Raw genomic sequence first — 16,764 nt, 5'->3', positions numbered from 1 at the left:
GATTTCACAACTGAAACTCTGGATGATAAAGTGTTGTAAAGTAGATCATGGCAATATACGGTATACCATGATCAAATATTTATGGTATTAGGTAGACCGGTGTAGCACAGCGGAAGTGAGAGTATTTGACTGGACCGACCAGTTTCTAGTTCTTCTGAACTGTGGTTACCTGATGTGTGGAGACGTGAGCCAGATGGAATACCTACTTGATATAATTTCTCCTCATTGTGTGGGTGTGTTTTATTGTGCTGCCATTGCTGCTTGGTAGCCAAAGCAACGAGTTCTCACCAGAATATAATCCACCACTGGGCTCAGTTTAAAACATGATTTTTTCCCCTATGCATTTGAAATATGGACCTATACTATTACACATTAATTATATTGTGTTTCATCGCTTATTTTTTTAAGCTCCATTTAACACCTGGTGCAAATGTATTATCATAGTGATCTGTTTGGTAACAACTGGAGAGTTTCAGGTCAATAGCGCTCTTCCAAATGTAAGCAGCTTTCACCCTTACATTGCCTGACAATAAATAGCAAGCAGCTTTACAGTGATAACAGTTGTTCCATAAATCATAAATTAGCGCTGTGCCTTGTTGATAATGATTCCAGTTAAGCAGGAGACATGCTGATCCTGGCCCATTGGACTAATTAAACAGCCCAGAAACCGAGAACGTTAGGGTGTCTGTCTGTCCCCAGAGATTACAGCAGGAACAACAACTGGCGCCTCGGCTGTTTCTCATGTCCACAGCAATTAAGGGCGGTTAATGATGGTGAGCCTGGTAACCACGCTAATTGCCTGAATGTGCTAATGACTGGGTGGGTTTGTGCTGATTGTTCCAGACCCTTGTGGAATGTACAGACAGACGGCTGTAGATGGCTGAAATGGGCCAGTGTAGAGAGGGAGAGATGTCCTAGATCCTGACTGGGTTCACTGTTTGCTCTGTTTCTGTATGGATAGCTGTGGAACCAGCCTTGGGGCCTAACGGTAGATGATCCCTTCAATTCTAACACTATGGTGTATGGAACTAGACGGATCATATTTACAGGAAGATTTAAGACCAGTGAGAGCATGTCCAGTCACAGTGCATTCTCCACCAATGATCAGTTCTTATTCCAGATTCGTTGCCTATGACGATAAGATTAAGCCTGCGGCCATGTGGTGCACCAAGGTTCAGTTATTGATATGACCAAGTATGTTTTGTCTCAAACTCTGACCTACATATACACAGTAATGCTGGAAAGTTACATAACAGGGGCCTGTGAAGACAGAATTGGGAAACATCAGCTTTTTGTTGTAGGATCTGTCAGCATTTTCTTCTTGGTCAAACATGTTTTGTCAGAAGTTCACAGATTTCAACAGAGACTCAAACCAGATAACGTCTTCATTTCTCAATACATATTTGCGAGACTGAGCATGCTTTCAATTCTATATTTACCTTGATGTTCTGCAATAAGGCTGCTGTCAGATATGTGAAATTGAATTAATTGAGCCTACACTAAATAGACTTAATAACGACACTATTTCCCTTTCTGTTTCTCTGTTTTCTGCAACAGTGCTTTCCCTTATTTTATGGTGTGTTGTGAATAGTTGTATGGTTGTGGTAGCACTTAACCAGGTATTAATAAGAGCATTGCTGTGTAGTTGCAGTGCCTCTCTACTAAAGCAGCAGCAGCAGTTTGTGTGAGAGCGAGAAAGAGAAACTATGCTGCCCTGTGGTGGGGTCTGTGTGTCTGCCGGTCGGGCCGGAGTTCCACCTCCTCCTCGTCTCCTCACCACAGCATGAATTACCAAAGAGCAGGAGAGCTGTCAGTGTCTCAACACAAGCACATGTGCAAATGAAAAACACTACAGCCAACACTATGCATGAGAAGGGCAGAATTATGGGGGCCAACTGTATACTGTACCCAGCTGACGCATAGACCTTACTGTAAAACGGACACATCCTAGCAGCATCCTGTGCTATGATCCCAATTAAAATACAAGGGAAGTCCATGGTTAAAAATGAGTTACACTATATATACAAAAGTATGTGGACACCACTTCAAATTAGTATATTTGGCTATTTCAGCCACACCCGCTGACAGGTGTATAAAATTGAGCACACAGCCATGAAATCTCCATAGACAAACATTTGCAGTAGAATGGCTTTAGTGAAGAGCTCGTTGACTTTCAACGTGGCACCAACAAGTCAGTTCATCAAATTTCTGCCCTTCTGGAGATGCCCCGGTCAACTGTAAGTGCTGTTATTGTGAAGTGGAAACGTCAAGGAGCAACAACGGCTCAGCCACGAAGTGGTAGGCCACACAAGCTCACAGAACAGGACCGCTAAGTGCTGAAGTGCGTAGCGCTTACAAATTGTCTGTCCTCGGTTGCAACACTCACTACCGAGTTCCAAACTACCTCTGGAAGCAACGTCAGCACAATAACTGTTCGTTGGGAGCTTCATGAAATGGGTTTCCATAGTCTAAGATCACCATGCGCAATGCCAAGTGTCGGCTAGAGTGGCGTAAAGCTCGCCGTCATTGGACTCTGGAGCAGTGGAAACACGTTCTCTGGATTGATGAATCGCGCTTCACCATCTGGCAGTCCGACAATCTGGGTTTGGCAGATGCCAGGAGAACGCTACCTGCCACAATGCATAGTGCCACCTGTAAAGAGGAATAATGTTCTGGGGCTGTTTTTCATGGTTTGGGCTAGGCCCCTTAGTTCCAGTGAAGGGAAATCTTAACGCTACAGCATACAATGACATTTTAGATTGTTTTGTGCTTCCAACTTTGTGGCAACAGTTTGGGGAAGAAACTTTCCTTTTTCAGCATGACAATGCACCGTGCACAAAGCGAGGTCCATACAGAAATGGTTTGTTGAGATTGGTGTGGAAGAACTTGACTGGCCTGCACAGAGCTCTGACCTCAACCCCATTGAACACCTTTGAGATGGATTGGAACGCCGACTGCGAGCCAGGCCTAATCGCCCAACATCAGTGCCAGACTTCACTAATGCTCTTGTGGCTGAATGGAAGCAATTCCCTGCAGCAATGTTCCAACATCTAATGGAAAGCCTTCCCAGAAGAGTGGAGGATGTTATAGCAGCAAAGGGGGACCAACTCCATATTAATGCCCATGATTTTTGGAATGAGATGTTTGACTAGAAGGTGTCCACATACTTTTGGTCATGTAGTGTATGTGGATCTACTAAACATAAATGTTTGAATATTATTTTACTGTGGTATAATACAACTTTTTTGGGGGTGTGTGTTTTTTTTTTCTCATTTGGACTTCATGAAATTGAGGGTGTGCAAGAACTTCAATGTCGTGGCAGGTAGCCTAGTGGTTAGAGCATTGGGCTAATAACCGAAATGTTGCTAGATCAAATCCTTGAGCTGACAAGGTAAAAATCTGTCATTCTGCCTCTGAACAAGGCAGTTAACCCACTGTTTCTAGGCCATCATTGTAAATAGGAATTTGTTCTTAATTAACTGACTTGCCTAGTTAACTAAAGGTTAAAAAAATATGGTTTAATCTAGTCATGTGTCGTTGGTTTTCAGATTCCTCCCATTTCTTTTATATCAAGAGGATCTAATCAAGTAGGAGATAAAAGGCAGACGTTGCAGGTGACCTCAGTTCTAACGTATTTATCTTATATAGTCACTGCAGCAAAAAAAAGCATGACTGATGACGGAATCTCTCTCTCCCTCTCGCTCTCCTTTACAGGGTTTGAGCAGGCAGTCGGTGGCGACCTCTGGTCACGTGATGGCGCTGACAGTAAACCTGATTGGTCCGTCTCCATGGGGCTTTAGAATATACGGAGGAAGAGACTTCAAGAAGGTGATAACCGTTTCCAAGGTAATCGCTAATGACCTTAATGCTCAGTCACACCATATCCTCTGTAAAGGAAAACATGCAATGCCTACTCAACTTCCTCAGTCTCTGCTGTACTTCTCTGCTCCTCTCATTGTTTCTCAATTGGCTGCCTTCTACCTGTTTCCTTAACAACTGTATCCAGTCAGATTGGAGTAAAAGCTGCATCAGGAAGAAACCAGTTATTACAGTTAGGGTTGAGTGGTGTGCCGTGTGTGTGTGTGTGTGCGCGCGTGTGTGTGTGTGTGTGTGTGTGTGTGCGTGCGGCGCATGTGTTAGTGCACATGTTGTTTTACTATTCTTGATTTTCTAAGCTTGTGAGGAAACAACAGGAAGATCGAGCTGTAGAAGGCAAGATATTAGCAGTTCTACTCCGTAAACAGACTCAGGATATCCAGGGCAGACTGCTCCCTGCCACAGCCACTCTGAAACCCAGGGAGACTGCTCCCTGCCACAGCCACTCTGAAACCCAGGGAGACTGCCCCCGCCACAGCCACAGACAAAAATAGCTGTTTTCTTGTGATGATGGGCATTCCTTCTCATTCACTCCCTCTACCATGTAGCCAACAACACCAGCATGCAGGGAACACTGGGAACTGTGTCTCAAATATCAAACAGTCTCATAGAAGAAACAGAGGTCCATGCTGTGCGGGGAGACCTCATCAGTGAAAGTGGTTGTAAAACCCACTTGGAGAAGCAACATGTTTCCCTCCCTTCCTCCACCTCCCTCCTTCTCTTTGGTTAAGCAGCTATGGCTTTGGACTGTCTGAAGTGGTTGCATCTTGGCACTGAAACAACATGGATGCCCCATCTTTTCCCATTCTGTTGGCCTGAGAAGAGAGCTTCCCAATGTTTTTGCAGGGCATAGCCCCCTGTAAAAATCTGCACCCTTAGTTTATGTGAAGTGAGGCGTGCCCTGATCAGAAAAGGCATGTATCATTGTGGGTTGCCAGAGCAACGCTTAATTGCCACTTGAGTAGACCCACAGACATGACACCTCTGCCATCTTGCTTCGCAAAAGGGACAAACGCCTTGTAGCCTGGCATTCTCTCTGCAATCTGCCATGTTTCTGTTGGAGATGTGTGAAGGAGACCTCTTCATCTTCACTGATTGTGTCTTTTTAATTTTCCTCTTTCTGTTTTTAATTTTGGGCCAGCCTTGTTGATGCCGCTCTTAAAGGGTAGGTAGCATAAACGTAACCACATGTAATATATGGTTTTGCATTAGAATACATATTAAAAGTCCCAATGCAAAGTTATACCACACTATTATATTTGAGTTAGTGCATAAAACTGATCAGTTTCAATAAAATCTTCAGCCCACTTACAAACAAATACTTTGAATGTATTATTACAAGTCAGCTTGCAAGGTTGCTAGCCAACTAGTCTGCTAATGTTAGCCCTACTGGCCTGCTAATGCTATGTTAGCAACTGGCTGACTCAAGCAGTGCCATCAACACCTAGCTTACAACTACATCAAATCAAATCAAATTGTATTTGTCACATACACATGGTTAGCAGATGTTAATGCGAGTGTAGCGAAATGCTTGTGCTTCTAGTTCCGACAATGCAGTAATAACCAACAAGTAATCTAACTAACAATTCCAAAACTACTGTCTTATACACAGTGTAAGGGGATAAAGAATATGGATATATGAATGAGTGATGGTACAGGGCAGCATACAGTAGATGGTATCGAGTACAGTATATATATATGAGATGAGTATGTAAACAAAGTAAACAAAGTGGCATAGTTAAAGTGGCTAGTGATACATGTATTACATAAGGATGCAGTCGATGATATAGAGTACAGTATATACGTATGCATATGAGATGAATAATGTAGGGTAAGTAACTTTATATAAGGTAGCATTGTTTAAAGTGGCTAGTGATATGTTTACATAATTTCCCATCAATTCCCATTATTAAAGTGGCTGGAGTTGAGTCAGTGTGTTGGCAGCAGCCACTCAATGTTAGTGGTGGCTGTTTAACAGTCTGATGGCCTTGAGATAGAAGCTGTTTTTCAGTCTCTCGGTCCCAGCTTTGATGCACCTGTACTGACCTCGCCTTCTGGATGATAGCGGGGTGAACAGGCAGTGGCTCGGGTGGTTGATGTCCTTGATGATCTTTATGGCCTTCCTGTAACATCGGGTGGTGTAGGTGTCCTGGAGGGCAGGTAGTTTGCCCCCGGTGATGCGTTGTGCAGCCCTCACTACCCTCTGGAGAGCCTTACGGTTGAGGGCGGAGCAGTTGCCGTACCAGGCGGTGATACAGCCCGCCAGGATGCTCTCGATTGTGCATCTGTAGAAGTTTGTGAGTGCTTTTGGTGACAAGCCAAATTTCTTCAGCCTCCGGAGGTTGAAGAGGCGCTGCTGCGCCTTCTTCACGATGCTGTCTGTGTGAGTGGACCAATTCAGTTTGTCTGTGATGTGTATGCCGAGGAACTTAAAACTTGCTACCCTCTCCACTACTGTTCCATCGATGTGGATAGGGGGGTGTTCCCTCTGCTGTTTCCTGAAGTCCACAATCATCTCCTTAGTTTTGTTGACGTTGAGTGTGAGGTTATTTTCCTGACACCACACTCCGAGGGCCCTCACCTCCTCCCTGCACAATTGAGAGCATCCTTTCCAAAGTTTTCCAAAGTTTTGGAAATGCATAATGCCATCCATCTAAAGTTAGTTGGCTAGGCTAGCTAGCATGATAAAATAACTAACTAGCCAACCACCACGGTCTGCATAGCTAAGTAGTAAGCCAGAGAACAACTAGTCTAGCATAGGCAGAAAGCCACAGAACACGCACACAACAACAAAAAAGCCAACGGAATAAAGTAGAGAGTGGAAACTTACCGATTGACTGCTGAGTTAGCTACCAAAGTCAAAGAAGAGACAAGGAGAGGCCTTCAGAGGGAGAGTCGGCTAGCTAATCCAATAGCGATATAGTGAGGTAAATCCACATTGAATTTACCCGGTTTATTTCCATCATTGCTGACACTTACGATCTGCCGGTAGGTCGGGAGAAAATTGAGGTTGCAGGTATCACATTCACGCTCCGCACAGCACCTGATTTGAGTCTCATTTCGAATCCTGCCTTCCACTGGCCTAGTGGTTAGAGCGTTGGATCAGTAACCGAAAGGTTGCTGGATTGAATCCCTGAGCTGACAAGGTAGAAATCTGTTGTTGTGCCCCTGAGCAAGGCAGTTTAGCCACTGTTCCCCGGGTGCCGAAGACATGGATGTTGATTAAGGCAGTCCCCCGCACCTCTCTGATTCAGAGGAAGACGTCATAAATGTGGAAGACACATTTCTGTTGAAGGCAATCAGTTGTACAACTGACTAGGTATCCCCTTCCCTTAAACTGAGCTATCGAAGTCCTCCAGGGTGAAATGAGCATCGCATACAGTAGACATGCGCATGGTTCCCATTCTCCAATCTGCTTGCTTCAACCGGACAAACCATTCCAACTTCAAAGCTTGCTTCTTATTTTTGGGCCACAAAGGATTGGGCATCGAAATTAGTCATAACCCTGTCCTTGTGGGTATTACTGCACTATCTACAAATGACGCTCATTCGACTATAACTACCAAAAACGCACAGGAGAAAAAGATTTACAGTTTTTCACATTAATTTATAGGGTTTCTTTATCGTGGATGTACATAGTAGTTCACCAGTGCAAACACTTGGTTTGAAATGCATTTACATGCTAGCATGGCTAGTACCTAACATTAGCCAGCTGGAACTAGCTAGGTAGCACCGGTTCTCCATATGATGTTGAGAAATAGTGCATTGTGGGTAGTTCCAATATATCCAGAAACAAGTTTATAAATATGCTAAAACATAACTGTTTGTAGTTATAGGTAACCAGATCGTGACTACAACTAAGTTGCTAAGTCTTTGACCACACTGTCAAATAAAATGTTATTGGTCACATACACGTGTTTAGCAGATGTTATTGTTGGGTGTAGTGAAATGCTTGTGTTTTCAGCTCCGACAGTGCAGTAATATCTATCAATTTCACAACATATACCCAATACATACAAATATAAGTAAAGGAATGGATTAAGAATATATAAATATATGGATAAGCAATGTCAGAGCGGAATAGACTAAGATACAGTAGAATATAATACAGTATATGCATATGAGATGACAAATGCAAAATATGTCAACATTATTAAAGTGACTAGTGTTTCATTTATTAAAGTGGCCAGTGATTTGAAGTCTATGTATATAGGCAGCAGCCACTAATGTGCTAGTGATGGCTATTTAACAGTCTGATGGCCTTGAGATTGAAAAACAACTTCTGTCTCTTGTTCCCAGCTTTGATGCACCTGCACTGACCTCGCCTTCTGGATGATAGTGGGGTGAACAGGCAGTGGCTCGGGTGGTTGTTGTCCTTGATGATCTTTTTGGCCTTCCTGTGACATCGGGTGCTGCAGGTGTCCTGGAGGGCAGGTAGTTTGCCCCCAGTGATGTGTTGGGCAGACCGCACTACCCTCTAGAGAGCCCTGCAGTTGCGGGCAATGCAGTTGCAGTACCAGGTGGTGATACAGCCTGACAGGATGCTCTCAATTGTGCACCTGTAAAAGTTTGAGGGTTTTAGGTGCCAATCAAATTTCTTCAGCCTTCTGAGGTTGAATAGGTGCTGTCACGCCTTCATCACAGTCTCTGTGTGGGTGGACCGTTTCAGTTTGTCAGTGATGTGTACGCCAAGGAACTTGAAGCTTTCCACCTTCTCCACTGCGGTACCGTTGATGTGGATAGCGGGTGCTCCCTCTGCTGTTTCCTGAAGTCCACGATCAGCCCCTTTGTTTTGTTGATGTTGAGTGTGAGGTTATTCTCCTGGCACCACCCTTAACTCCTCTCTGTAGGTTGTCTCGTCATTGTTGGTAATCAAGCCTACTACTGTTGTGTCGTCTGCAAACTTGATTGAGTTGGAGGTGTGCGTGGCCACGCAGCCATGGGTGAAGAGTATTGTGGAGAGGAGTGCAGGAGGGTGCTGAGCACTCACCCTTGTGGGGCCCCAGTGTTGCGGATCAGCAAAGTGGAGGTGTTGTTTCCTACCTTCACCACCTGGGGTGGCCCATCAGGAAGTCCAGGACCCAGTTGCACAGTGTGGGGTTCAGACCCAGGGCCTCAAGCTTAATGATTAGCTTGTAGGGTACTATGGTGTTGAAGGCTGAGCTATAGTCAATGAACAGCATTTGCACATAGGTATTCCTCTTGTCCAGATGGATGGGGCAGTGCGATGGCGATTGCATTGTCTGTGGATCTATTGGGGTGGTAGGCAAATTGAAGTGGGTCTAGGGTGACAGGTACGTTAGAGGTGATATGATCCTTGACTAGTCTCTCAAAGCACTTCATGATGATAGAAGTGAGTGCTATGGGGCGAAAGTAATTCAGTTCAGTTACCTTTGCTTTCTTGGGTACAGGAACAATGGTGGCCATCTTGAAGCACGTGGGGACAGCAGACTGGGATAGGGAGAGATTGAGTATGTCCATAAACATGCCAGCCAGCTTGTCTGCGCATGCTCTGAGGACGCAGATAGGGAATGCCGTCTGGGCTGGCAGCCCTACGAGGGTTAACATGCTTAAATGTCTTACTCGCGTTGGACACGGAGAAGGAGAGCTCACAGTCCTTGGTAGCGGGTCGCGTTGGTGGCACTGTGTTATCATCAAAGCGGGCGAAGGTGTTTAGCTTGTCCAGAAAGCATGACATCGGTGTCTGCGACGTGGCTGGTTTTCCTTTTGTAGTCTGTGATTGTCTGTAGACCCTGCCACATACAGTACATCTCGTGTCTGAGACGTTGAATTGTGTTGTTACATTGGTGAGTAGAAACTCATGCTTCCTACCCTTTAAGTGCTCACAAGTGCTCAATTATCCTGATTTAAACTCCTAATTTGGGTTTTTGTGTTTGTATGGTGTGGTATAGTGTTTGTGTGTGCCTGAGAGAGACTGAGTGAGTGTTGCTGGTGTGTGTTTGTTCCATTAGGCTGGAATTCCCCCTAATGCAGGCAGTAGACCATTGGCATGTGGTGAGGTTGGAGGCAAAGGTCAGGCCAGAGTGGTCAACCCCACAGTCTCACTGATGACTTTTCCCTCAAGGTGTCATGAATCCTCACACTGTCAAGGTGTGCCATGTGGTGTCTGTTAACGTTTATTGCAACCAAAATATAATGTAATCACCAGCTAGAGCCCTGTAACAACTGATTGACACCTGGCAGGCAAACTGAAGAAAACAACCCATCTCTTCATCACAGTCTCATGTTATTACAATCATGTCTTCACTGTTTTGTCATAGTGATTGTTCATCAGTGTATCTGTCAGCCCTTGACAAAAATTCCAACACTCGATATGCAGCATTTCGTTCAGGCTTGCTGGTTATTTACGTTGCTGATAGCATCATGTCTGCACCAAGTCCACAGGCCGTAGAGCGAGTCTGACTGCATCTCTTACCTCTGGCCCACAGGTCAATGGGGGCAGCAAGGCCGAGTTGGCCGCCCTGCAGCCTGGTGATGTCATCCTGGAGATCAATGGAGAGAACACAGTGGACATGCTCAATGTGGAGGCCCAGAACAAGATCAAAAACTCCAAAACTCAGCTGCAAATGCTGGTGGAGAGGTAGGGTTCACTACAGTGCACAGTTCAAATCAAATTGTATTGGTCACATACACATGGTTAGCAGATGTTATTGCGAGTGTAGTGAAATGCTTGTGCTTCTAGTTCCAACCCTATTGTACTGTATCTAAACCCAGCAAAAAAAGTCAACTGCGTTTATTTTCCGCAAATTTAACATGTGTAAATATTTGTATGAACATAAGATTCAACAACTGAGACACAAACTGAACAAGTTCCACAGACATGTGACTAACAGAAATGGAATAATGTGTCCCTGAACAAAGGGGGGATCAAAATCAAAAGTAACAGTCCGTATCTGGTGTGGCCACCAGCTGCATTAAGTACTGCAGTGCATCACCTCATGGACTGCACCAGATTTGCCAGTTCTTGCTGTGAGATGTTACCCCACTCTTCCACCAAGGCACCAGCAAGTTCCCTGATGTTTCTGGGGGGAATGGCCCTAGCCTTCACCCTCCGATCCAACAGGTCCCAGACGTGCTCAATGGGATTGAGATCCAGGCTCTTCGCTGGCCATGGCAGAACACTGACATTCCTGTCTTGCAGGAACTCACGCACAGAATGAGCAGTATGGCTGGTGGCATTGTCACGCTGGAGGGTCTTGTCAGGATAAGCCTGCAGGAAGGGAGGAGGATGTCTTCCCTGTAAAGCACAGCGTTGAAATTGCCTGCAATGACAACAAGCTCAGTCCGATGATGCTGTGACACACCGCCTTCTCATTTTGTAGCTGCCTTACTCAAGAGAGTATGCGGCTTTATTAACTCAATTATATTTTTTACATTGTTTGCAAACTGATATGTAACAAGAATTAATGTCAAAATATGTTTTTTAGCTAAACATTTGGGGCTCTGCCTCACCTGCCCTGAATGACGGGTCGCCACTGAGATGGGGTCACCACACCATGGCATACAGACCACATCTGTGCTCTCTGGTCAGCTTACATCTGCTGATTGCTTATATTTGTGCTAGTGCCACAGTTGCCACATCCTCTCTGCCACTTTCCACAATTATAGTGTTTGTTATTAATGTCTTAAGATGTCCCATCTCTCTCTCCCTACAAAGGACCTGTGGCTTCATTCTGGGGGAATACCAGAATGGGTCATAATTATCTTGCCAAGATGAACTGTTTGTTCCATTTCCCATGTTAATAAACATTGTTTAAAAGTTAGCTGAGAACTTTTTAGGGTGGCAGAGAATTGGCTCCACAATGGACCCTTTCCTGTGAAGTGAGGGTATTGGTTGGCGAGTCCTTGCTCTGTCTCTGTCTTTCTGTCTCTGCCTCTCTCAGTGAATTCTCACACTAAATTCTTCATACACACACACACACACACACACACACACACACACACACGCACGCTTCCTCTTTGCATGCCCCAGGTCGATGTGAGTGGATTTTTCCCTGCTGACCTCATGTCTCCTTCCGAGCCAGAAACAACTCTGTGACTCCCTGGCTTCCCAGGACAATGGCACTCTATCTCCACCAGCCACTCTGCTCCATCTGCCCCTAGACCCACTGTTCTACTGGCAGAGGCAAACAGGATAGGAAAGGTAGTGAAGGGTGGTTTGCACTATCAAGGTCCTACTGTCTTTAGATGGCAGGCAGAACCATGTCTCTCTTATCAATACTAGTCCAGCACCCCTCTAGCCACCTCCAATCAACTACAGTATTTCGCCCCGTGTTGGTCAATCTGCAGCATTATGCAATGTGTTGTTCTTAACAGTAAATTAACTCCCATGAAGAATCATGAAAACTACACACGTAATGTCTGATGATCTGAAGTATAGTGTAAGAGAGGAACCTGGTAAATGGGTTTACAGCCCTGCAGATCACTGCAGCTGGATTACAGCTGGGTTTGCCCATGGGCAGAAGTTGGCATCAGCTCACCCTTAGAATAAGAGTGTTGGTTAAGGTGTGCCTGTCTTAAACTGAGGAACTGCACCAAATACCCATATGTACAATAACCTGACTTGTGCACTCTTTGAGGTACTTTTTGATTTCAGATTGATATCTGCAGCTGAGTGGAGATTTTACTGTGACACTAAAAAGAAAAACACCAGCAGTATCTTGTCATTCATACTGTCATTTATCCTCCATTGTCCTCAGCTGCCTCTTAATGAATCCATTGTTCACTGACCATGTGGGCATGATGTCATGTCCCTCTGATCTTATTGGTCCTTGTAATGTGATGTTACTGAGCAACTGCAGATGGGCATTGGGATATTGCCCAATGGCACTTACAGTGGGGCAAAAAAGTATTTTGTCAGCCACCAATTGTGTAAGTTCTCCCACTTAAAAAGACGAGACCTGTAATTTTCATCATAGGTACACTTCAACTATGACAGACAAAATTAGAAAAAAAAATCCAGAAAATCACATTAGGATTTTTTATGAATTTATTTGCAAATTATGGTGGAAAATAAATATTTGGTCACCTACAAACAAGCAAGATTTCTGGCTCTCACAGACCTGTAACTTCTTTAAGAGGCTCCTCTGTCCTCCACTCGTTACCTGTATTAATGGCACCTGTTTGAACTTGTTATCAGTATAAAAGACACCTGTCCACAACCTCAAACAGTCACACTCCAAACTCCACTATGGCCAAGACCAAAGAGCTGTCAAAGAACACCAGAAACAAAATTGTAGACCTGCACCAGGCTGGGAAGACTGAATCTGCAATAGGTAAGCAGCTTGGTTTGAAGAAATCAACTGTGGAAGCAATTATTAGGAAATGGAAGACATACAAAACCACTGATAATCTCCCTCGATCTGGGGCTCCACGCAAGATCTCACCCCGTGGGGTCAAAATGATCAGAACCACACAGGGGGACCTTGTGAATGACCTGCAGAGAGTTGGGACCAAAGTAACAAAGCCTACCATCAGTAACACACTACGCCGCCAGGGACTCAAATCCTGCAGTGCCAGACGTGTCCCCCTGCTTAAGCCAGTACATGTCCCGTATGAAGTTTGCTAGAAAGCATTTGGATGATCCAGAAGAAGATTGGGAGAATGTCATATGGTCAGATGAAACTAAAATATAACTTTTTGGTAAAAACTCAACTCGCCGTGTTTGGAGGACAAAGAATGCTGAGTTGCATCTAAAGAACACCATACCTACTGTGATGCATGGGGGTGGAAACATCATGCTTTGGGGCTGTTTTTCTGCAAAGGGACCAGGACGACTGATCCGTGTAAAGGAAAGAATGAATGGGGCCATGTATCGTGAGATTTTGAGTGAAACCCTCCTTCCATCAGCAAGGGCATTGAAGATGAAATGTGGCTGGGTCTTTCAGCATGACAATGATCCCAAACACACGGGCAACGAAGGAGTGGCTTCGTAAGAAGCATTTCAAGGTCCTGGAGTGGCCTAGCTAGTCTCCAGATCTCAACCCCATAGACAATCTTTGGAGGGAGTTGAAAGTCCGTGTTGCCCAGCAACAGCCCCAAAACATCACTGCTCTAAGAGGAGATCTGCATGGAGGAAAGGGCCAAAATACCAGCAACAGTGTGTGAAAACCTTGTGAAGACTTACAGAAAATGTTTGACCTCTGTCATTGCCAACAAAGGGTATATAACAAAGTATTGTTATTGACCAAATACTTATTTTCCACCATAATTTGCAAACAATTTCATAAAAAATCCTACAATGTGATTTTCTGGATTGTTTTTCTTCTCATTTTGTCCGTCATAGTTGAAGTGTACCTATGATGAAAATTACAGGCCTCATCTTTTTAAGTGGGAGAACTTGCACAATTGGTGGCTGACTAAATACTTTTTTGCCCCACTGTATATAGGCTACTATATAGGCAGCCCTATTCAGTCATGTTTCTTTCTAATCTTTGGCACCACATTCAATGTCTCAGGTCTGTGCATACTGTACAAGTGAGAAGGTACGTGCCTTGGTCAATGTGAACAGTGTGTGAATGGAATTCAAGATAGCTATAAGACAAGACCGTGGTATGTTTATTCTAATAGTTCACTGTATTGTCACTGTTCTCTTCTATTAATCTGCTCTGTTTTGTTTTCATCATTAATCTGAAGGTCAGAGGGCAGACAGAATAGATTGCATAGATTCCTATCTGTCTCAAGAATGCTTGGCAGGCAAACTCCCAGTACCCAATTATGACAAAGATCAACATGCTGTTCCTTTGCTGATCGGTGATGTTACGTCCCTGTTCCATGCAGAGATCAGACAGCTCTCTAGAGGAGAGACGAGCATCTTCACCTCTCCATGGTTTATGACAACAGCCACTCCTCTCTGCCCATGCTCATCCATCTACTGCTGTACATGAGGCCTGTGACAGAAGGCCATGGTTAAATTACAGGTCACATTATATAAGGCCTAGTAGTTAACCTTGTATGCATCTCATTGTCGGAAGGACATAAGTTAACTTTATCCTCATCTCTCTCAATCAGAGGAGCTGAACTGGATACACATAGCGGAAATGTTACTTTAATTTGTGAATTCCAAGTGAAAACACAGTCATTTCCTTACAGGGAAGTTATTTTGAAGCCCAATTAACCATCCATTATGTTCTGTTTTATCCATTAAGTTTCACATCTTCTCACTGCTGTAGCACAGGGAGCCTGTTTTCCTCTTCCAGCCGTTCTCCTGGTTGGATGTGCCCCTGCAGCACATGTGGAGTATTCAGATACTGTTCAGCAGGGCCAAGGTCTGGGCTGTTAGAGGTGTGTTTCTGGGCGATTTACCACAGGCATCCAGGGCCTTCCTGTGCGCCTCATTACCCTGTACTGAGGCTTAGCTGAGAGGAGAGGCAGGCAGTCCTACAGCCCTACAGTGAGGGGGGACACTACTGTAGTTGTTTACATTGGGTCATACAGTCCAAAATGTTCCACTCAGAACTGGGTATAAGTTTCATTAAAGTGAGCACAGTGAAAGAGGTTTGAACGATGAGGCTCTGCTAGGAGAATCATGTTAAAGAGCTTGAATTGTTTTGAAAGTTCTCTTGAGATACCAGAGGTTGTACTGACAGTACTTTGGCGTAGGGGAACCAAAAGTAGGGGAACCAAAATAAGGTGTCTGATTCGAAGATTCTTTAGACTTTTGCCAGTGTGCACTTACATATCAGTGTTTTCTCACACTCAGGTTTTCAGTCTCACTCTTATCTCTTGTGACTTGATATATATATATATATATCAAGTCTCACTCTTATCTCTTGTGACTTTATATATATATATATATATATATATATATATATATATATATATATATATATATATATATATCAAGTCACAAGAGATAAGAGTGAGACTGAAAACCTGAGTGTGAGAAAACACTGATATGTAAGTGCACATATATACACACACACATATATATATATATATACACACACACATGTCCTCCGGCACTCACATAATATCTGAATTGAAAAGTGTACGTGCATATTATGTCACGAGATCTAACAATGACGGAAAACCTGAGAGTGAGAAAGCACCGATGTGCAAGTGCACACTGGCAAAAGTCTAAAGAATCTTCGAATCAGACACCTTATTTTGGTTCCCCTATGCCAAAGTACTGTATGTTGTTTTGATTTTAAAAAATAACCTTCAAAACAATTCTTAAGCTCTTTAAAACTTCTTGATGCACCCATCCCGTTAGCGGGATCATTTACGTCAACATCAGCTGGATTGCAGCGCGCCAAATTCAAATTAAATTACTACAAATATTTAATTTTCATGAAATCACAAGTGCAATATAGCAAAACACAGCTTAGCTTGTTGTTAATTCACCTGGCGTGTCAGATTTCAATAAAGCTTTTCGGTGAATATGTAAGAACATCTCTCTCCGTAGACTAAATATTACAAACAGCTGGCGGCTAATTCCAATATATCAACCGGGTCTTTAGCTTCGTCAATAGGAGAGAGAGACACAATGGCTGCTCCAAACTGTTGTGCAAGCAAAACTCTGGGGACACCCAGCTATACACTGACGTGTTCTCGCTCATTTTTCAAAATAAAAGCCTGAAACTATGTCTAAAGACTGTTCACAACATAGGGAAGCCATAGGAAAAGGAATCTGGTTGATATCCCTGTACATGGAGGGAAGGCATTCAATGGAACATGGAGCTTTCAAAATAGAGGCCACTTCCTGGTTGAATTTTCCTCAGGTTTTCGCCTGCAATATCAGTTCTGTTATACTCACAGACAATAGTTTGACAGTTTTGGAAACTTTAGAGTGTTTTCTATCCTAATCTGACAATTATATGCATATTCTAGATTCTGGGCCTGAGAAATAGGCAGTTAAATGTGGGT

General features: G+C 43.9%; 1 protein-coding gene across 2 annotated transcripts in view; it reads left to right on the top strand.

Annotated features, from left to right (window-relative positions):
• Nucleotides 1-16,764, top strand: part of LOC115111598 (PDZ and LIM domain protein 2-like) — a 77,761-nt gene that overhangs the window by 11,997 nt on the left and 49,000 nt on the right. The window contains exons 2-4 of one of the 2 annotated variants that reach the window (XM_029637811.2): nt 3,549-3,614; nt 3,715-3,846; nt 10,326-10,477. In XM_029637811.2, the coding sequence (XP_029493671.1) occupies nt 3,754-3,846; nt 10,326-10,477 (245 nt within the window). In that variant the 5' untranslated portion in view covers nt 3,549-3,614; nt 3,715-3,753. The remainder of the gene's footprint in view (nt 1-3,548; nt 3,615-3,714; nt 3,847-10,325; nt 10,478-16,764) is intronic. The other variant, XM_029637810.2, reaches the window with a different exon arrangement.

Source organism: Oncorhynchus nerka, linkage group LG27 (assembly GCF_034236695.1).
Source record: "Oncorhynchus nerka isolate Pitt River linkage group LG27, Oner_Uvic_2.0, whole genome shotgun sequence".
Taxonomy (NCBI): domain Eukaryota; kingdom Metazoa; phylum Chordata; class Actinopteri; order Salmoniformes; family Salmonidae; genus Oncorhynchus; species Oncorhynchus nerka.
The sequence above is the reverse complement of the archived record's forward strand: the minus strand, read 5'-3'. Positions and strand labels throughout refer to the sequence as shown.